The sequence below is a fragment of the Anomaloglossus baeobatrachus genome, chromosome 4 (assembly GCF_048569485.1).
Source record: "Anomaloglossus baeobatrachus isolate aAnoBae1 chromosome 4, aAnoBae1.hap1, whole genome shotgun sequence".
In the NCBI taxonomy this organism is placed as follows: Eukaryota; Metazoa; Chordata; class Amphibia; order Anura; family Aromobatidae; genus Anomaloglossus; species Anomaloglossus baeobatrachus.
Window position 1 is genome coordinate 1225383 of NC_134356.1, and position 23382 is coordinate 1248764.

General features: G+C 48.4%; 1 protein-coding gene across 1 annotated transcript in view; it reads left to right on the plus strand.

Annotated features, from left to right (window-relative positions):
* SLC15A5 (solute carrier family 15 member 5) overlaps positions 1 to 23382 on the plus strand; it is a 269608-nt gene that overhangs the window by 118398 nt on the left and 127828 nt on the right. Inside the window, exons 4-6 of the mRNA XM_075342328.1 lie at positions 3474 to 3694; positions 6278 to 6464; positions 8210 to 8398. Coding sequence (XP_075198443.1) covers positions 3474 to 3694; positions 6278 to 6464; positions 8210 to 8398 — 597 coding nt within the window. The remainder of the gene's footprint in view (positions 1 to 3473; positions 3695 to 6277; positions 6465 to 8209; positions 8399 to 23382) is intronic.

Sequence of the window (23382 nt, forward strand, 5' to 3'; positions counted from 1 at the left end):
TATTATACTTTACATTCACACTTTATATTTACCCTTTATTCTTTCTGCTTTATACTGTACACATACAGCCTTATTCTTTACACTTTACATGTTATACTTTACATTCACACTTTATACTTTATATTTACCCCCTTATTCTTCATTCTTTCTGTTTTATACTGTACACTTACAGCCTTATTCTTTACACTTTACATGTTATACTTTACATTCACACTTTATACTTTATATTTATCCCCTTTATTCTTTATTCTTTCTGTTGTATACTGTACACTTACAGCCTTATTCTTTACACTTTACATGTTATACTTTACATTCACACTTTATACTTTATATTTATCCCCTTTATTCTTTATTCTTTCTGTTGTATACTGTACACTTACAGCCTTATTCTTTACACTTTACATGTTATACTTTACATTTACACTTTATACTTTATATTTACCCCCCTTATTCTTTATTCTTTCTGTTGTATACTGTACACTTACAGCCTTATTCTTTACACTCCACATGTTATACTTTACATTCACATTTTATACTTTATATTTACCCCTTTATTCTTTATTCTTTCTGTTTTATACTGTATACTTACAGCCTTATTCTTTACACTCCACATGTTATACTTTACATTCACATTTTATACTTTATATTTACCCCCTTATTCTTTATTTCTGTTTTATACTGTGCACTTACAGCCTTATTCTTTACACTCCACATGTTATACTTTACATTCACACTTTATACTTTATATTTACCCCCTTATTCTTTATTCTTTTTGTTTTATACTGTACACTTACAGCCTTATTCTTTACACTCCACATGTTATACTTTACATTCACATGTTATACTTTATAGCCCGCACTGACTCGATGTAAATCCCAACTGTGTTGTTTCCGCTCTCACGTCACTGGCATTGCACAAAGGATCACCTGTGTTCTTTTTATTCTTGATCTCTTTTCTCTGTGTGGACACAGGACACCATTAATTATTAGTAGAGTCCTGGAAATTGACCGGTCACTAATCTGTGGCCACCAGACAGGAGCCCTGGGAGTCACCTCCTACCTGCTAACATGTCCGTCTCCTCTTCTAATTCTGCAATCACCATTATGGTGTGCACACTTACCAGGTGGTCTAATCATGAGAAGCTGGAGATGCTGGGAGACATGAGGCCACTCTAGTGACTCCTGTCCAGTGGACCGTGGCCGGGAATATATTAGCACAGTGGCTGCATATGTGCACTACTTTTGTAGAATGCACATTTTCGTATTTCTAGGCTTGGTCCTTGCCATGGTTCTGATGTTTCTTCTCAGTTTTTGGCGTCTAACTGCTTTTATGCATCTTTGCTGCACGATTATTGGATTCTGTTCAGTGACTCCTATTTTTCAAGCCTCATCGACCATTACCAAATAAACTCTTCCATCTAGAAATGACCAGGCACGAACTCCTGATCGGCGATAAGTCGCAGCCATATACTGCCCAAAAAATAAAGGGAACACTTAACGCAATGTACCTCCCTCAATCACTTCTGTGGAATGACCCCGTCCAGTTATGGAGCCACACTGATTGTGGATCAATGTCTCCTGCTCTTCTGCAAATAGAACAGACAACAGGCAGAAATAATCGGCCATTATCAGACAACCCCTATACAGGAGCGGTGCATGTGGTGACCACAGACCACTTCTCTGCTCTCGTCCTTTTTGGCAGTTGTTTTGGTCACTTTTCCCTTTTGTCATTGCTCTCACCCCCGCAGGTAGCATGAGGAGTTGCTCTGGTAGTGCAGCTCATCCAGGATGATACATCAATGGCAGCTGTAGCCAGAAGGTTAGCCGTGACTGTCAGCACAGTGTCCAGAGCATGGAGCAGATACCAGGGGACAGACCGGTACCCCAGGAGATGTGGAGGGGATGCAGGAGGGCAACAACCTAGCAGCAGGACCGTTACCTCCTCCTTTGTGCAAGGAGAAGCAGGGCTAATGCCCTGCAAAATGTCCTCCACCAGCCACTAATATCCATGTGTCTGCTCAAACTGTCAGAAACAGACTCTATGAGGGTGATATGAGGCCCGATGTCCACAAGTGGGTGTTGTGTTCACTGCCCAACATCGTACAGGGAGATTGGCATTTGCCATAAAAGAGCAAGATTCACAGATTCTACATTGCAGCCCTGTGCTCTTCACAGATGAGAGAAGGTTCACACTGAGCACATGACAGACGTGACAGAGTCTGGAGACACCATGGAGAACGTTCTGCTGGCTACAACATCCTTCAGCGTTACTGGTTTGGCAGGGGGTCAGTAACAGTGGCATTTCTTTGGAGGCCGCACTGCCCTCCATGTTCTATCCAGAGGTACCCTGACTGCCATTAGTTACCGGGTGAGAGCCTCAGACCTATTGTGAGATGCATAGAGGTGCAGTGGGCCCCTGGGTTCCTTCTGATGCATGACAATGCTAGGCTGCATGTGTCTCAAGTCTGTCATCAGGTCCTCCATGATAATTGCATTGGTGCTATGGACAGCCCTGCCTATTCTCCATACCTGAATCCAATCGAGCACATCTGGGACATCATGTCTCATTCAATTCACCAGCGCCACGTTGCACCATGGACTGTCCAGGAGTTGACTGATGCTTTAATCCAGGCCTGGGAGGAGATCCCTCAGGAGAACATCCGCTGCCTGATCAGGAGCATGCCCAGATGTTGCAGGGAGGTCATACAGGTACGTGGAGGCCACACACACTACTGAGCCTCAACAAGAGCATGCCTAGGCATTGCAGGGAGGTCATACAGGCACAGGACCAGGCATTGTAGGGAGGTCATATGGGCACGTGGAGGCCACACACACTATGGAGCCTCATTTCCTTGTCTTGAGACATTTCTACTGATGTTGGATCGGCCTGTAATTGATTTTCCGCTTTGATTTTGAGTCTTATTCTCCATCAAGACCCTCCATCCAGACCCTCCATCCAGACCCTCCATCCAGACCCTCCATCCAGACCCTCCATCCAGGCCTCCATCCAGACCCTCCATCCAGACCCTCCATCCAGACCCTCCATCCAGACCCTCCATCCAGACCCTCCATCCAGACCCTCCATCCAGGCCTCCATCCAGACCCCCCATCCAGACTCCCGTCCTGACCTCCATTCAGACCAACCATCCAGACCTCCATCCAGACCCCCATCTAGATTACCCATCCAGACTTCCATCCAGACCCCCATTCAGAGCCCCATGCAGACCCCCAATCCAGACCCCCATGGGATGTTTGTTTTGGTTCACATTGACCTTCTTTATGTTTCATTGTCCTCACGTCCCACTATTTAATGAATGAAATTTGCCACTGGAATATTTAATCCCCGAGATCCAGGATGGGGGATGTTACCGCTCCCGTTATTTTCAGAGCAGTGTATATTCTCCAACCACCGGACCCCTCCCCCGCTTACCCCTATGGCGTACCTGAAATGATGGTCTCCATGTTTCTTATCAGCAGGTTCCCTGGCAATGACGCTCGGCGTGTTCATAAACGCAGGCCGGATGTGCTGCACTCATTACCGCCATGTCGGGGGACATGTCTCTAGCTGGCTAGATCGTGCTAAGGAATATCATGGCGGCTGCTACAGCGAGTCCCAGGTGGAGAATGCCAAGGCGCTCGTCCGGCTCCTGCCACTGTTTACCTTACAAATTCTGTACCGAATCTGCACAGCTCAGGTGGGCCGAGAAAAGAGGAACGAGCCCCCAGCTCCACCTCAGGGCAGAACTAGCTGTAGTACTATGTATCACTGTCTCAAGCCTTAGTACCCTGAACCATTACCCTCCTGTACTCCATATACCTCCCGCCATAGAACCCTGAACCATTACCCTCCTGTACTCCATATACCTCCCGCCATAGAACCCAGAACCATTACCCCCCTGTACCCCATATACCTCCCACCTTAGTGTCCCCAAACCATTACCCTCCTGTACCCCATATAGCTCCAGCCTTAGTACCCCGAACCATTACCCTCCTGTACCCATATAGTTCCAGCCTTAGTACCCAGAACCATTACCCTCTTGTACCTCATATACCTCTTGCCTTGGTACCTAGAACCATTACCCTCCTGTACCCATATACCTCCTGCCTTAGTACCCAGAACCATTACCCCCCCTTACCTCATATACCTCCAGCCTTAGTACCCAAAACCATTACCCTCCTGTACCCATATACCTCCAGCCTTAGTACCCTGAACCATTACCCCCCTTACCCCATATACCTCCTGCCTTAGTACCCAAAACCATTACCCTCCTGTACCCTATATAGCTCCAGCCTTAGTACCCCGAACCATTACCCCCCTTTACCTCATATACCTCCAGCCTTAGTGTCCCCAAACCATTACCCTCCTGTACCCCATATACCTCCCGCCTTAGTACCCAGAACCATTACCCCCCTTTAACCCATATACAGTACAGACCAAAAGTTTGGACACACCTTCTCATTCAAAGAGTTTTCTTTATTTTCATGACTCTGAAAATTGTAGATTCACATTAAAGGCATCACAACTATGAATTACCACACGTGGAAGGAAATACTTAACAAAAAAGTGTGAAACAACTGAAAATATGTCTTATATTCTAGGCTCTTCAAAGTAGCCACCTTTTGCTTTGATTACTGCTTTGCACACTCTTGGCATTCTCTTGATGAGCTTCAGTCACCGGAAATGGTCTCCAACAGTCTTGAAGGAGTTCCCAGAGATGGTTAGCACTTGTTGGCCCTTTTGCCTTCACTCTGCGGTCCAGCTCACCCCAAACCATCTGGATTGGGTTCAGGTCTGGTGACTGTGGAGGCCAGGTCATCTGGCGTAGCACCCCATCACTCTCCTTCTTAGTCAAATAGCCCTTACACAGCCTGGAGGTGTGTTTGGGGTCATTGTCCTTTTGAAAAATAAATGATGGTCCTACTAAACGCAAACCGGATGGAATAGCCGCCGCTGCAAGATGCTGTGGTAGCCATGCTGGTTCTGTATGCCTTCAATTGTGAATAAATCCCCAACAGTGTCACCAGCAAAACACCCCCACACCATCACACCTCCTCCTCCTCCATGCTTCACGGTGGGAACCAGGCATGTAGAGTCCACCCGTTCACCTTTTCTGCGGTGCACAAAGACACGGTGGTTGGATCCAAAGATCTCAAATTTGGACTCATCAGACCAAAGCACAGATTTCCACTGGTCTATTGTCCATTCCTTGTGTTCTTTAGCCCAAACAAGTCTCTTCTGCTTGTTGCCTGTCCTTAGCAGTGGTTTCCTAGCAGCTATTTTACCATGAAGGCTGCTGCACAAAGTCTCCTCTTAACAGTTGTTCTAGAGATGTGTCTGCTGCTGGAACTCTGTGTGGCATTGACCTGGTCTCTAATCTGAGCTGCTGTTAACCTGCGATTTCTGAGGCTGGTGACTCGGAAAAACGTATCCTCCGCAGCAGAGGTGACTCTTGGTATTCCTTTCCTGGGGGGGTCCTCATGTGAGCCAGTTTCTTTATAGCGTTTGATCGTTTTTGCCACTGCACTTGGGGACACTTTCAAAGTTTTCCCAATTTTTCGGACTGACTGACCTTCATTTCTTAAAGTAATGATGGCCACTTGTTTTTCTTTACTTACCTGCTTTTTTCTTGCCATAATACAAATTATAACAGTGTATTCAGTAGGACTATCAGCTGTATCCACCAGACGTCTGCACAACACAACTGATGGTCCCAACCCCATTTATAGGCAAGAAATCCCACTTATTAAACCTGACAGGGCACACCTGTGAAGTGAAGACCATTTCCAGTGACTACCTCTAGAAGCTCCTCAAGAGAATGCCAAGAGTGTGCAAAGCAGTAATCAAAGCAAAAGGTGGCGACTGTGAAGAACCTAGAATATAAGACAGATTTTCAGTTGTTTCACACTTTTTTGTTAAGTATTTCATTCCACATGTGTTATTCATAGTTTTAAAGCCTTCAATGTGAATCTACAACTTTCAGAGTCATGAAAATAAAGAAAACTCTTTGAATGAGAAGGTGTGTCCAAACTTTTGGTCTGTACTGTACCTCCCACTTTAGTACCCCCTACCATTACCCTCCTGTACCCCATATACCTCCCGCCTTAGTACCCTCTACCATTACCTTTGAGGATGCTCCACATAATATCAATATGCGTTCATACTTCCGTCTGGCCCAGTGTCTTCTCTCATTAATTGTTTTATTTGTTCTAGTTTTCACCCTTCGCAGTATCATAGTAACCCTCATTGCCTCATTAACCCCATCTTCTGTTTCGGGCAGGTGTCATCTGGGTTTTTCATTCAGTCTATGAACTGTAACCTAAGCCTTAACGGGTTCCTGCTGCCCATTGCGGCCATGAAGGTGATAAGTATCATCCCCATTCTCCTTCTGACTCCTTGTCTGCAGAGTGTGCACTTTTTCCTGTTCTCCAAGCGAAGACACCGGATGTTTCCCTGTGTTGCCATAGGTAAGTGTCCTCATGTGTGGTCATCTGGTTTAGAGAAGTGTCAAGTGGTAACATCATAAGTGATGGAGCATAGATCAATATAATCTAACAGGCAAGCCTTGGTAACGTTACCTATGGAGCCTCCCCTAGACCTAGACCCACCAGGAAGACTGGAAACTCCCCCGACTTCAGTAACCAAACCAAGACCCACCCTAAAGGCTGGAGACTCACTAACATCAATAACCAAACCAAGGCCAACCATAAAGGCTGGAGACTCCCCAACATCAGTCACTAAAGCTACACCCAACATGAAAACTGTAATATTGCTTACATCAGTAATCAAACCTAGGCCCAATGTGAAGACCATAGTATCCCTAACATCAGTAACTAAACCTAGACCCAATATGAAGGCTGAACAGTCCCCAAGATCAATAACCAGACCTAGACCCAATATGAGGACAGTACTATTGCTAACATCAGTAACCTAACCTAGACCCAATGTGAAGACTATAGTATCCCTAACATCACTAACTAAACATGGAACCACCATGGAGGTCAGAGAATGCCCAACATCAGTAACCAAACCTAGACACACTTGGATTGCCAAAGACTCCCCAAGATCAGTAACCAGACCTAGACACAACATGAAAACATAAGTATCACTAACATCAGTAACCTAAGCTAGACCCACCATGAAGGTCAGAGTATGGCCAACATCTGTAACCAAACCTAAACTCAAAGTGAAAACTGTACTATCCCCAAAATCAGTAACCAAAACTAGACCCATTACAAAGGCCAGAGACTCCCCAATATTAGTAACAAAATCTAGACCCATTGCAAAGGCCAGAGACTTCCCTACACCAGCTACCAAACCTAGACCCATCATAAAGGCTGCAGTGTTTCCAACATCAGACTGAAGTTAGTGACTGAAGCTCAGACCCACTAAGCTGAAGTCTTCTCAACACCAGTAGCCAGAGTGTAGACCCACCATGAAGATTAGAGATTTCATATCAGGGATGCTCTGATCTTTTATGGTTAGTCTGAGTGTTTTGGTTGCTGAGATTAAGGAGCCTCCTTTTTCCATGATGGGTCTGGGTTTTAGTTGCTAACATCAATAACCATAATGTAGACCCACCATGAAGGCCAAAGACTCCACATCGGTTTTTGTCCCCCTCTTGCTGAGGGTGGTTTAATCATGGCTCATTGTTAACCCTTAATAACTTTTATTCAGCCTTCAAAACCCCCTAGCATCTTCTCCAAAGAATTTGTCTTTGGTTTGTGGTCCGTGTTGGGCAGGGAAATTGGTTGTCATATCAGTGACCCATAGAGGGCACGGCTCTCATGGTTTTGCTGATTTTTTTTTTTCTACTGAGACCAGAAGTTAATTTGGGACTCCTTGCCCAATGTCTTGTACTATTTCCACTCAAGACCCTGTAATTTGGACTGGACAACTAAATGTGTTGTCTCGTCAAGAACTGTAACATAGGTCCATTAGGGAAATCTGTCAATAATGAGGGTAGTGTTCTTCTATAGACCCATGTGAAGGTTCTGGCAGGAAAGTAGTAATGAGCCTGGGGCCCTAGATTTGTATTCATATCCCCATTTGTCCTAATCTATCTGAGTCGAGTCAGGTTAGTTCCTCCTTGACTGCTGGCTATAAGGGATTAATAACCTGGAGTCAGTGCCTTGAAGAGGGGTCTGATGTGGAGTCGTCTCCTGGGGTCTCAGAGATGACAGAACATTAACCATTTGTGATTTCTCCACAGTTTGTGGCCACATCGCTGCTGCTCTGTCTCTACTCATTGCTGGAGTCTACGAAATCTATCGCAAGTGGTTTCCAATGGTGGAGCAGACCCTTTCGGGGAAGGTTCTGTTGGTGTCTTCCATGTCATGCCTCCACCTGGCTCCACAGTATGTCTTCCTGGGAATAGCGGAGGTCATGGTAGCTCCTGCTTGTACGTGTTACATAAAATAATTGTACCCCCACTATCAATAAGTGTTATTCAGGATAAAATCCAGAAAGTTCATATGTGTTAGTCAGAGTCTGCAGAGCCCTGTGGTCTGGTCAGGGTCTACAGAGTCCCAGGGGCTGATCAACGTCTGCAGAGCCCCGGGGTCTGGTCAGGGTCTGCAGAGTCCTGGGGTCTGGTCAGGGTCTGCAGAGCCCCGGGGTCTGGTCAGGGTCTGCATAGCCCCGGGGTCTGGTCAGGGTCTGCAGAGCCCCAGGGTCTGGTCAGAGTCTGCAGAGCCCCGTGGTCTGGTCAGGGTCTACAGAGTCCCGGGGTCTGGTCAACGTCTGCAGAGCCCCGGGGTCTGGTCAGGGTCTACAGAGTCCTGGGGTCTGGTCAGGGTCTGCAGAGCCCCGGGGTCTGGTCAGGGTCTGCAGAGTCCTGTGGTCTGGTCAGGGTCTGCAGAGCCCCGGGGTCTGGTCAGGGTCTGCAGAGCCCCGGGGTCTGGTCAGGGTCTGCAGAGCCCCGGGGTCTGGTCAGGGTCTGCAGAGCCCCGGGGTCTGGTCAGGGTCTGCAGAGCCCCGGGGTCTGGTCAGGGTCTGCAGAGCCCCGGGGTCTGGTCAGGGTCTGCAGAGCCCCGGGGTCTGGTCAGGGTCTGCAGAGCCCCGGGGTCTGGTCAGGGTCTGCAGAGCCCCGGGGTCTGGTCAGGGTCTGCAGAGCCCCGGGGTCTGGTCAGGGTCTGCAGAGCCCCGGGGTCTGGTCAGGGTCTGCAGAGCCCCGGGGTCTGGTCAGGGTCTGCAGAGCCCCGGGGTCTGGTCAGGGTCTGCAGAGCCCCGGGGTCTGGTCAGGGGCTGAAGAGCCCCGGGGTCTGGTCAGGGGCTGAAGAGCCCCGGTGTCTGGTCAGGGTCTGCACAGCCCCGGGGTCTGGTCAGGGTCTGCATAACTCATGAGGATGTGCAGATACTGACCTAATCCTCTGGGGCACTAGAATCCCTGACCAAACCCATGGGGACTCTGTAGACAGCAAATAAATCCTCTGGGACTCTGTATAACTCAACCAACAAGAGAAGACACAGGAAGGAGGATGAGAAGCCACAGAAAGGAGGAGGAGACACAGGAAGGAGAAGGAGGGAACGCAGGCAAGAGGATGAGGAGCCACAGGCAAGAAGAGACACTGGAAGGAGGAGGCACAGGAATGATGAGGAGACACAGGAAGGAGGATGAGGAGATACAAGAAGGGACAGAGGGAGGAGGACGAGGAGACACAGGGAGGAGGACGAGAAGACACAGGAAGGACGAGGAGACACAGGAAGGACGAGGAGACACAGGGAGGACAAGGAGACACAGGGACGACAAGGAGACACAGGGAGGAAGAGACACAGGAAGGACAAGGAGGCAAAGGAAGAAGGATAAAGAGACACAGGGAGGAAGATGAGGAGGTGTGACGCCCCCACGCCGGCAGCTGGGCTGCTCGGATCCGGATCCGCAGTGTGGCTCGAGGGATCTCCGGACCCGGGGGTCTCGCGGACCCTTCAAATAAAAAGGGGAATTGCTTGTATGTGGAATTTTCTATATTGTCCGTGACGCCACCCACGGCGTGTGGTAAGATGGGGTACCACCGCTGCTATTAGGGATCACCCGGGGTGTTGGGATGGCAGCTAGTTGTTTTAACCCTCCGTGAGTAGGGGTGGATACCCCGGGGTCCAGTGTTGCCGTGCTGAGGATGGTGGATGCGGGGGATGTTAGTGTACTCACAGTCAAAGAAATCACACAAGGCCAGCGGTAACCCAAGGTGCCAGTGGCCGGCCGCTAAGCGGCCGGGTGTATTCTGGTCCCTCACCCGGGATGATGGTCTGTCCCGGTGTGGAACACGGGAGTCCGCTCCCGGTCCTTTTGTTGGGAGCCGTGCCCCCAGACGCTGACCCGGGGGATCTAAAGGGGCCCTGGTGGATGCCTTATCCCCCGCGGTGGGCTGCTGGGCTGCTCTTTTGGGACTTTGGGTGGGACAGGACCTATAATCCTGTCTTCAACTGGTAAATTAACAAAGCCGTTTGTTCCGGTCCTTGCTTCAGGGTCCAGGTACCCCCTCTGTGCACGGTTTCCAGGTCGGTAGTCCGGTGTCTGTACCGGCGGGCTCCTACCCTGTCCTGGTCCATCTCGGATCTCCGGCAGCTGTCTTCCCGTTTCCTGACAGACACGGACCACCATCTGCCACCTAACTAGCACGCCGGGGCTCCAACCCCGACGCCTTTCCTCTCTGGCTTCCTCTTCAACTTTCTTCTCTCCTCTCCTCTCTCACTCCTGCTCAGCACTTCACTACTCCTCCACTACTACTACTCCACTCCAACTTCAACTTCTTACTCCTTTACTACTGCTTTTTCCCGCCCCCGGATCCTCTAGACCTCTAGGTGGGCATTTTCCTTCCGCCTGGTCCCGCCCACTGGTGTGCCTTTCCTACCCTGAGGGGGGTGACTAGGGTTTTGTTGGCTCGGTGTAACCCTGTGAGGGAAGGTGTAATGTGGTGGTCTACTTGTGTGTAACCACCTGGCGGCGCCAGGGCGTCACATTCCCCCTTGGTTTAATACAGACCGTCCGCGGACTGTCTGACCACTGACATTTACTGTAACGGCAACTATAGATAGAAAAAAAAGGGGATAACATGTAAAAACATGACAATAAACATTTCTTCCCTTTCGGGAGGCAGATTTCTTAAACGTTTCAACAACCGGACCACTTTCCCATTGCACCCGCCACCCAAGAAAATCTGTTCCCTGGTGCCACAGCTAAAAGTGGTGGGCACCCCTTTCCCAAGTCCAACCGATTCCGGGTGATGCCCACACGGGCTGGGTAAAAAGTTCCTTACACGGCAGTCCTTATTAAGGGTCCCATAGTCCGGGGACCCCTGGCCTGGAGGTTAGTCACTGGTTTTGGTAGTGACTGGGCCTCGGCCTACTCTACCGCAGGCCCTTCCTCCAATTGAGCTCTGCAGAGGCCGTGCCAGTGTACAACAAGACAGTGGTTTTAAATGTTTCAATACCGCTGCCGGGGCAGCCTCCTTCTGCAGCTTTTCCCACAAGACCACCGCCCTAGCAGCACGGATTCCCAGTGCCACCTTCACTCCCGGTGCTGCACTATCCAGGGACCCCTCCTTCCTGCTACTGGTGGTGTGGGTACAGCTGCTCCTCCGGGTCCGTCTCCATCCTCCACCAGGGGCTCCGACTCCTGATGGCCTCTTCACTTTCAACAGACAGGGGTGAAGATGTTCAACAAGAACGGAGCTCTTAACAGTTAACTTTTTAACTGCCCTGCCACTCTCCACCTGCGGTGCAGATGGCCTCCTCCGGGAACACAATAACGTTCAACAAGGGTGGCCGGGTTTCAAACAGTCAATTCTAAACTTTTAACTTAAAACTTTGAGCTTGTTGCCAGTTCCAGTCCCTTTAAGGCTGGGCGCCTTCGGGACACACACTGGCAAAGTGCCTTGGCAGACCACAGCGCCGGCAGACTGGCACTATCACACCCCCAACGGCAGGCAGGGACTCATCCTCGGAGGTGGACTCCGCTTCCATCTCGTACACTTCTAACGTGTGGCATGTCCGGGACGATAGAGACATCCGGTATCCGTTCCTGCCACTTCGCGTAATATACTCAGCTGCTGGGGTGCTAGTACCGGAGTTACTCTCATCCGTCTCCTCCGTGGACTCTGAATCCTCCTCAGGGTTTGCATAAGCAGCCTCCGGCACCGCAGGCAGTGCCTCAGCAGCGTCAGTTGCTACTTGCCGGAGAGGTGACATTGCGGGAACCTCTGCCGAAGCCGCAGGCTCCACCGCTGTTGCGGATTCCGCCGCTTCTCCGTCATCCACCATGTTCGCGGGCGCCGCCGCTCCAGCGGGAAGCACTGCCCTGTCAACAACATTTGACGCGGAAATCTTCCCGCTTCTCCCTGTTGGTTTTTCAGGAGCAGTCTCTTAGCGCGTCTCACTGGTTTCTCTTTCAGTCTCGGGAGTCACTTCCTTCCACCCGCATTCCCAGGGGGCGGGGCTTCCTCTTCGCGCTCTCTCTCGGGGAAGAAGACACTGGGTTGTCGTTTTTTTCGCGCCCAAAGATGGTGGCAAAATGGCGACTTTTCAAGATTTTTACAGCGGAGCACCGCTGACAGCTCAGAACAAGGCGCACTTCCACCAGGTAGGTGGATGGGTTACAATCCTGTTCGTGACGCCAGTTTTTGAGGTCTGCCGCCGGCAGGTCACAATGTATATGGGAATGATGCAAAGCAAAACTGCTATGGGAATACTAGACTGAAAAATACAATGAACTATCTGAAAAAAAGTGAAAAAACTTGAAGAATGGAATATGCATAATTGCTATGAATAATAGGAATATAAGAGATGTGTAGCCATTGTATTGATGAATGCAAAAGAGCCCCAAAACCAACGCCAGGGTAATCTCTATTTTTGGGGTCCCTAGCCTATATGTAACCTCACCTGCAGTTAAAAAACTTGCTCTGTATAAGAAGGAAAGGACCAAGCTATATATGTGAAGTGAAACAAAGGGCTGTGGGTGGGGCATGGTTCTCATACAAAAAGTGCATACTAACTAAAGAATGTATGTTTGGAACACCAATAGTGCGAACAGGGTGCAAGACTCAAAAAACATGACTACGCAATAGGATAAAGTGTTGCACACAAGTCACAATGTATAGGGGAGTAATGAAAAGCAGAACTGCTATGGGAATACTAGACTGAAAAATACAATGGACTATCTGAAAAAGTAAAAAAAAACATGAAATATGCATAACTGCTATGAATAATAGGAACTGCAGGATGGAAAAAACATTGGAAGGAGAAGAAGACACAGAGAGAAGGATGAGGAGACACAGGAAGGAATAGACATTGGAAGGAGGAGGAGACACAGAGAGAAGGATGAGGAGACACAGGAAGGAATAGACATTGGAAGGAGGAGGAGACACAGAGAGAAGGATGAGGAGACACAGGAAGGAATAAACATTGGACGGAGGAGAGGACACAGAGAGAAGGATGAGGAGACACATGAAGGAATAAACATTGGAAGGAGGAGAAGACACAGGAAGGAGCAGAAGACACAGGAAGGAATAAACATTGGAAGGAGGAGAAGACAGAGAAGGATGAGGAGACACAGGAAGGAATAGACATTGGACGGAGGAGGAGACACAGAGATAAGGATGAGGAGACACATGAAGGAATAGACATTGGACGGAGGAGAAGACACAGAGAGAAGGATGAGGAGACACATGAAGGAATAAACATTGGAAGGAGGAGAAGACACAGAGAGAAGGATGAGGAGACACAGGAAGGAATAGACATTGGACGGAGGAGACACAGAGAGAAGGATGAGGAGACACATGAAGGAATAGACATTGGACGGAGGAGAAGACACAGAGAGAAGGATGAGGAGACACAGGAAGGAATAAACATTGGAAGGAGGAGAAGACACAGAGAGAAGGATGAGGAGACACATGAAGGAATAAACATTGGAAGGAGGAGAAGACACAGAGAGAAGGATGAGGAGACACAGGAAGGAATAAACATTGGAAGGAGGAGAAGACACAGAGAGAAGGATGAGGAGACACAGGAAGGAATAGACATTGAAAGGAGGTGAAGACACAGAGAGAAGGATGAGGAGACACAGGAAGGAATAGACATTGGAAGGAGGAGAAGACACAGAGAGAAGGATGAGAAGACACAGGAAGGAATAAACATTGGACGGAGGAGGAGACACAGAGAGAAGGATGAGGAGACACAGGAAGGAATAGACATTGGACGGAGGAGGAGACACAGAGAGAAGGATGAGGAGACACAGGAAGGAATAGACATTGGAGGGAGGAGGACACACAGAGAGAAGGATGAGGAGACACAGGAAGGAATAAACATTGGAAGGAGGAGGAGACACTGAGAGAAGGATGAGGAGACACAGGAAGGAATAAACATTGGAAGGAGGAGAGGACACAGGAAGGAGCAGAAGACACAGGAAGGAATAAACATTGGAAGGAGGAGAAGACCCAGAGAGAAGGATGAGGAGACACAGGAAGGAATAAACATTGGAAGGAGGAGAAGACACAGAGAGAAGGATGAAGAGACACAGGAAGGAATAGACATTGGACGGAGGAGGAGACACAGAGAGAAGGATGAGGAGACACAGGAAGGAATAAACATTGGACGGAGGAGGAGACACAGAGAGAAGGATGAGGAGACAAAGGAATGAATAAACATTGGAAGGAGGAGAAGATACAGAGAGTAGGATAAGGAGACACAGGAAGGAATAGACATTGGACGGAGGAGAAGACACAGAGAGAAGGATGAGGAGACACAGGAAGGAATAGACATTGGAAGGAGGAGAAGACACAGAGAGAAGGATGAGGAGACACAGGAAGGAATAAACATTGGACGGAGGAGGAGACACAGAGAGAAGGATGAGGAGACAAAGGAAGGAATAAACATTGGAAGGAGGAGAAGATACAGAGAGTAGGATGAGGAGACACAGGAAGCAATAGACATTGGACGGAGGAGGAGACACAGAGAGAAGGATGAGGAGACACAGGAAGGAATAGACATTGGAAGGAGGAGAAGATACAGAGAGTAGGATGAGGAGACACAGGAAGGAATAAACATTGGAAGGAGGAGAAGACACAGAGAGAAGGATGAGGAGACACAGGAAGGAATAGACATTGGAAGGAGGAGGATACACAGAAGGATGAGGAGACACAGGAAGGAATAGACATTGGACGGAGGAGGAGACACAGAGAGAAGGATGAGGAGACACAGGAAGGAATAAACATTGGAAGGAGGAGAAGACACAGAGAGAAGGATGAGGAGACACAGGAAGGAATAGACATTTGAAGGAGGAGAAGACACAGAGAGAAGGATGAGGAGACACAGGAAGGAATAGACATTGGAAGGAGGAGAAGACACAGAGAGATGGATGAGGAAACACAGGAAGGAATAAACATTGGACGGAGGAGGATACACAGAAGGATGAGGAGACACAGGAAGGAATAGACATTGGACGGAGGAGGAGACACAGAGAGAAGGATGAGGAGACACAGGAAGGAATAAACATTGGAAGGAGGAGAAGACACAGAGAGAAGGATGAGGAGACACAGGAAGGAATAGACATTGGACGGAGGAGGAGACACAGAGAGAAGGATGAGGAGACACAGGAAGGAATAGACATTGGAAGGAGGAGGAGACACAGAGAGAAGGATGAGGAGACACAGGAAGGAATAGACATTGGAAGGAAAAGAAGACACAGAGAGAAGGATGAGGAGACACAGGAAGGAATAAACATTGGACGGAGGAGGAGACACAGAGAGAAGGATGAGGAGACAAAGGAAGGAATAGACATTGGAAGGAGGAGGAGACACAGAGAGAAGGATGAGGAGACACAGGAAGGAATAGACATTGGAAGGAGGAGAAGACACAGAGAGAAGGATGAGGAGACACAGGAAGGAATAGACATTGGACGGAGGAGGAGACACAGAGAGAAGGATGAGGAGACACAGGAAGGAATAGACATTGGAAGGAGGAGAAGACACAGAGAGAAGGATGAGGAGACACAGGAAGGAATAGACATTGGACGGAGGAGGAGACACAGAGAGAAGGATGAGGAGACAGGAAGGAATAAACATTGGAAGGAGGAGAAGACACAGAGAGAAGGATGAGGAGACACAGGAAGGAATAGACATTGGACGGAGGAGGAGACACAGAGAGAAGGATGAGGAGACACAGGAAGGAATAGACATTAGAAGGAGGAGGAGACACATAGAGGAGGATGAGGAGACACAGGAAGGAATAAACATTGGACGGAGGAGGAGACACAGAGAGAAGGATGAGGAGACACAGGAAGGAATAAACATTAGAAGGAGGAGAAGACAGAGAGAAGGATGAGGAGACACAGGAAGGAATAAACATTGGAAGGAGGAGAAGACACAGAGAGAAGGATGAGGAGACACAGGAAGGAATAGACATTGGACGGAGGAGGAGACACATAGAGAAGGATGAGGAGACACAGGAAGGAATAGACATTGGACGGAGGAGGAGACACAGAGAGAAGGATGAGGAGACACAGGAAGGAATAGACATTGGAAGGAGGAGAAGACACAGAGAGAAGGATGAGGAGACACAGGAGGGAATAAGCATTGGAAGGAGAAGACACAGAGAGAAGGATGAGGGGATGAGAAGACACAGGAAGGAATAGACATTGGAAGGAGGAGGAGACACAGAGAGAAGGATGAGGAGACACAGGAAGGAATAGACATTGGAAGGAGGAGAAGACACAGAGAGAAGGATGAGGAGACACAGGAAGGAATAAACAATGGAAGGAGGAGAAGACACAGAGAGAAGGATGAGGAGACAAAGGAAGGAATAGACATTGGAAGGAGGAGGAGACACAGAGAGAAGGATGAGGAGACACAGGAAGGAATAGACATTGGAAGGAGGAGAAGACACAGAGAGAAGGATGAGGAGACACAGGAAGGAATAGACATTGGACGGAGGAGGAGACACAGAGAGAAGGATGAGGAGACACAGGAAGGAATAGACATTGGAAGGAGGAGAAGACACAGAGAGAAGGATGAGGAGACACAGGAAGGAATAGACATTGGACGGAGGAGGAGACACAGAGAGAAGGATGAGGAGACAGGAAGGAATAAACATTGGAAGGAGGAGAAGACACAGAGAGAAGGATGAGGAGACACAGGAAGGAATAGACATTGGACGGAGGAGGAGACACAGAGAGAAAGATGAGGAGACACAGGAAGGAATAGACATTAGAAGGAGGAGGAGACACATAGAGGAGGATGAGGAGACACAGGAAGGAATAAACATTGGACGGAGGAGGAGACACAGAGAGAAGGATGAGGAGACACAGGAAGGAATAAACATTAGAAGGAGGAGAAGACAGAGAGAAGGATGAGGAGACACAGGAAGGAATAAACATTGGAAGGAGGAGAAGACACAGAGAGAAGGATGAGGAGACACAGGAAGGAATAGACATTGGACGGAGGAGGAGACACATAGAGAAGGATGAGGAGACACAGGAAGGAATAGACATTGGACGGAGGAGGAGACACAGAGAGAAGGATGAGGAGACACAGGAAGGAATAGACATTGGAAGGAGGAGAAGACACAGAGAGAAGGATGAGGAGACACAGGAGGGAATAAACATTGGAAGGAGAAGACACAGAGAGAAGGATGAGGGGATGAGGAGACACAGGAAGGAATAGACATTGGAAGGAGGAGGAGACACAGAGAGAAGGATGAGGAGACACAGGAAGGAATAGACATTGGACGGAGGAGGAGACACAGAGAGAGGGATGAGGAGACACAGGAAGGATTAAACATTGGACGGAGGAGGAGACACAGAGAGATGGATGAGGAGACACAGGAAGGAATAAACATTGGAAGGAGGAGAAGACACAGAGAGAAGGATGAGGAGACACAGGAAGGAATAAACATTGGAAGGAGGAGAAGACACAGAGAGAAGGATGAGGAGACACAGGAAGGAATAGACATTGGACGGAGGAGGAGACACAGAGAGAAGGATGAGGAGACACAGGAAGGAATAAACATTGGACGGAGGAGGAGACACAGAGAGAAGGATGAGGAGACACAGGAAGGAATAAACAATGGAAGGAGGAGAAGACACAGAGAGAAGGATGAGGAAACACAGGAAGGAATAAACATTGGAAGGAGGAGAAGACACAGAGAGAAGGATGAGGAGACACAGGAAGGAATAAACATTGGAAGGAGGAGAAGACATAGAGAGAAGGATGAGGAAACACAGGAAGGAATAAACATTAGAAGGAGGAGAAGACACAGAGAGAAGGATGAGGAGACACAGGAAGGAATAGACATTGGACGGAGGAGGAGACACAGAGAGATGGATGAGGGGACAGGGAGGAATAAACATTGGAAGGAGGAGAAGACACAGAGAGAAGGATGAGGAGACACAGGAAGGAATAGACATTGGAAGGAGGAGAAGACACAGAGAGAAGGATGAGGAGACAGGAAGGAATAAACATTGGACGGAGGAGAAGACACAGAGAGAAGAAAGAGGAGACACAGGAAGGAATAGACATTGGACGGAGGAGGAGACACAGAGAGAAGGATGAGGAGACACAGGAAGAAATAGACATTGGAAGGAGGAGGAGACACAGAGAGAAGGATGAGGAGACACAGGAAGGAATAGACATTGGAAGGAGGAGGAGACACAGAGAGAAGGATGAGGAGACACAGGAAGGAATAGACATTGGAAGGAAAAGAAGACACAGAGAGAAGGATGAGGAGACACAGGAAGGAATAAACATTGGACGGAGGAGGAGACACAGAGAGAAGGATGAGGAGACAAAGGAAGGAATAGACATTGGAAGGAGGAGGAGACACAGAGAGAAGGATGAGGAGACACAGGAAGGAATAGACATTGGAAGGAGGAGAAGACACAGAGAGAAGGATGAGGAGACACAGGAAGGAATAGACATTGGACGGAGGAGGAGACACAGAGAGAGAAGGATGAGGAGACACAGGAAGGAATAGACATTGGAAGGAAGAGAAGACACAGAGAGAAGGATGAGGAGACACAGGAAGGAATAGACATTGGACGGAGGAGGAGACACAGAGAGAAGGATGAGGAGACAGGAAGGAATAAACATTGGAAGGAGGAGAAGACACAGAGAGAAGGATGAGGAGACACAGGAAGGAATGGACATTGGACGGAGGAGGAGACACAGAGAGAAGGATGAGGAGACACAGGAAGGAATACACATTGGAAGGAGGAGAAGACACAGAGAGAAGGATGAGGAGACACAGGAAGGAATAAACATTGGACGGAGGAGGAGACACAGAGAGAAGGATGAGGAGACACAGGAAGGAATAAATATTAGAAGGAGGAGAAGACAGAGAGAAAGATGAGGAGACACAGGAAGGAATAAACATTGGAAGGAGGAGAAGACACAGAGAGAAGGATGAGGAGACACAGGAAGGAATAGACATTGGACGGAGGAGGAGACACAGAGAGAAGGATGAGGAGACACAGGAAGGAATAGACATTGGACGGAGGAGGAGACACAGAGAGAAGGATGAGGAGACACAGGAGGGAATAAACATTGGAAGGAGGAGAAGACACAGAGAGAAGGATGAGGGGATGAGGAGACACAGGAAGGAATAGACATTGGACGGAAGAGGAGACACAGAGAGAAGGATGAGGAGACACAGGAAGGAATAAACATTGGACGGAGGAGGAGACACAGAGAGAAGAATGAGGAGACACAGGAAGGAATAGACATTGGACGAAGGAGGAGGAGACACAGAGAGAGGGATGAGGAAACACAGGAAGGAATAAACATTGGACGGAGGAGGAGACACAGAGAGAAGGATGAGGAGACACAGGAAGGAATAAACATTGGAAGGAGGAGAAGACACAGAGAGAAGGATGAGGAGACACAGGAAGGAATAGACATTGGAAGGAGGAGAAGACACAGAGAGAAGGATGAGGAGACACAGGAAGGAATAGACATTGGACGGAGGTGGAGACACAGAGAGAAGGATGAGGAGACACAGGAAGGAATAAACATTGGACGGAGGAGAAGACACAGAGAGAAGGATGAGGAGACACAGGAAGGAATAGACATTGGACGGAGGAGGAGACACAGAGAGAAGGATGAGGAGACACAGGAAGGAATAGACATTGGAAGGAGGAGAAGACACAGAGAGAAGGATGAGGAGACACAGGAAGGAATAGACATTGGACGGAGGTGGAGACACAGAGAGAAGGATGAGGAGACACAGGAAGGAATAAACATTGGATGGAGGAGGAGACACAGAGAGAAGGATGAGGAGACAAAGGAAGGAATAGACATTGGAAGGAGGAGAAGATACAGAGAGTAGGATGAGGAGACACAGGAAGGAATAGACATTGGAAGGAGGAGAAGACACAGAGAGAAGGATGAGGAGACACAGGAAGGAATAGACATTGGACGGAGGAGGAGACACAGAGAGAAGGATGAGGAGACACAGGAAGGAATAGACATTGGAAGGAGGAGAAGACACAGAGAGAAGGATGAGGAGACAGAGGAAGGAATAGACATTGGACGGAGGTGGAGACACAGAGAGAAGGATGAGGAGACACAGGAAGGAATAAACATTGGATGGAGGAGGAGACACAGAGAGAAGGATGAGGAGACAAAGGAAGGAATAGACATTGGAAGGAGGAGAAGATACAGAGAGTAGGATGAGGAGACACAGGAAGGAATAGACATTGGAAGGAGGAGAAGACACAGAGAGAAGGATAAGGAGACACAGGAAGGAATAGACATTGGAAGGAGGAGAAGACACAGAGAGAAGGATGAGGAGACACAGGAAGGAATAGACATTGGACGGAGGAGGAGACACAGAGAGAAGGATGAGGAGACACAGGAAGGAATAGACATTGGAAGGAGGAGAAGACACAGAGAGAAGGATGAGGAGACACAGGAAGGAATAGACATTGGACGGAGGTGGAGACACAGAGAGAAGGATGAGGAGACACAGGAAGGAATAAACATTGGATGGAGGAGGAGACACAGAGAGAAGGATGAGGAGACAAAGGAAGGAATAGACATTGGAAGGAGGAGAAGATACAGAGAGTAGGATGAGGAGACACAGGAAGGAATAGACATTGGAAGGAGGAGAAGACACAGAGAGAAGGATGAGGAGACACAGGAAGGAATAGACATTGGAAGGAGGAGAAGACACAGAGAGAAGGATGAGGAGACACAGGAAGGAATAGACATTTGAAGGAGGAGAAGACACAGAGAGAAGGATGAGGAGACACAGGAAGGAATAGACATTGGACGGAGGAGGAGACACAGAGAGAAGGATGAGTAGACACAGGAAGGAATAGACATTGGAAGGAGGAGAAGACACAGAGAGAAGGATGAGGAAACACAGGAAGGAATAAACATTGGACGGAGGAGGAGACACAGAAGGATGAGGAGACAGGAAGGAATAAACATTGGAAGGAGAAGAAGACACAGAGAGAAGGATGAGGAGACACAGGAAGGAATAAATATTAGAAGGAGGAGAAGACAGAGAGAAGGATGAGGAGACACAGGAAGGAATAAACATTGGAAGGAGGAGAAGACACAGAGAGAAGGATGAGGAGACACAGGAAGGAATAGACATTGGACGGAGGAGGAGACACAGAGAGAAGGATGAGGAGACACAGGAGGGAATAATCATTGGAAGGAGGAGAAGACACAGAGAGAAGGATGAGGGGATGAGGAGACACAGGAAGGAATAGACATTGGAAGGAGGAGGAGACACAGAGAGAGGGATGAGGAGACACAGGAAGGATTAAACATTGGACGGAGGAGGAGACACAGAGAGATGGATGAGGAGACACAGGAAGGAATAAACATTGGAAGGAGGAAAAGACACAGAGAGAAGGATGAGGAGACACAGGAAGGAATAAAAATTGGAAGGAGGAGAAGACACAGAGAGAAGGATGAGGAGACACAAGAAGGAATAGACATTGGACGGAGGAGGACACACAGAGAGAAGGATGAGGAGACACAGGAAGGAATAATTATTAGAAGGAGGAGAAGACACAGAGAGAAGGATGAGGAGACACAGAAAGGAATAAACATTGGACGGAGGAGGAGACACAGAGAGAAAGATGAGGAGACACAGGAAGGAATAAACATTAGAAGGAGGAGAAGACACAGAGAGAAGGATGAGGAGACACAGGAAGGAATAAACATTGGAAGGAGGAGAAGACACAGAGAGAAGGATGAGGAGACACAGGAAGGAATAGATATTGGACGGAGGAGGAGACACAGAGAGAAGGATGAGGAGACACAGGAAGGAATAGACATTGGACGGAGGAGGAGACACAGAGAGAAGGATTAGGAGACTCAGGAAGGAATAGACATTGGAAGGAGGAGAAGACACAGAGAGAAGGATGAGGAGACAAAGGAAGGAATAAACAATGGAAGGAGGAGAAGACACAGAGAGAAGGATGAGGAAACACAGGAAGGAATAAACATTGGAAGGAGGAGAAGACACAGAGAGAAGGATGAGGAGACACAGGAAGGAATAAACATTGGAAGGAGGAGAAGACACAGAGAGAAGGATGAGGAAACACAGGAAGGAATAAACATTGGAAGGAGGAGAAGACACAGAGAGAAGGATGAGGAGACACAGGAAGGAATAGACATTGGACGGAGGAGGAGACACAGAGAGATGGATGAGGAGACAGGAAGGAATAAACATTGGAAGGAGGAGAAGACACAGAGAGAAGGATGAGGAGACACAGGAAGGAATAGACATTGGAAGGAGGAGAAGACACAGAGAGAAGGATGAGGAGACACAGGAAGGAATAAACATTGGACGGAGGAGAAGACACAGAGAGAAGGATGAGGAGACACAGGAAGGAATAGACATTGGACGGAGGAGGAGACACAGAGAGAAGGATGAGGAGACACAGGAAGGAATAGACATTGGAAGGAGGAGAAGACACAGAGAGAGAAGGATGAGGAGACACAGGAAGGAATAGACATTGGACGGAGGTGGAGACACAGAGAGAAGGATGAGGAGACACAGGAAGGAATAAACATTGGATGGAGGAGGAGACACAGAGAGAAGGATGAGGAGACAAAGGAAGGAATAGACATTGGAAGGAGGAGAAGATACAGAGAGTAGGATGAGGAGACACAGGAAGGAATAGACATTGGAAGGAGGAGAAGACACAGAGAGAAGGATGAGGAGACACAGGAAGGAATAGACATTGGAAGGAGGAGAAGACACAGAGAGAAGGATGAGGAGACACAGGAAGGAATAGACATTTGAAGGAGGAGAAGACACAGAGAGAAGGATGAGGAGACACAGGAAGGAATAGACATTGGACGGAGGAGGAGACACAGAGAGAAGGATGAGTAGACACAGGAAGGAATAGACATTGGAAGGAGGAGAAGACACAGA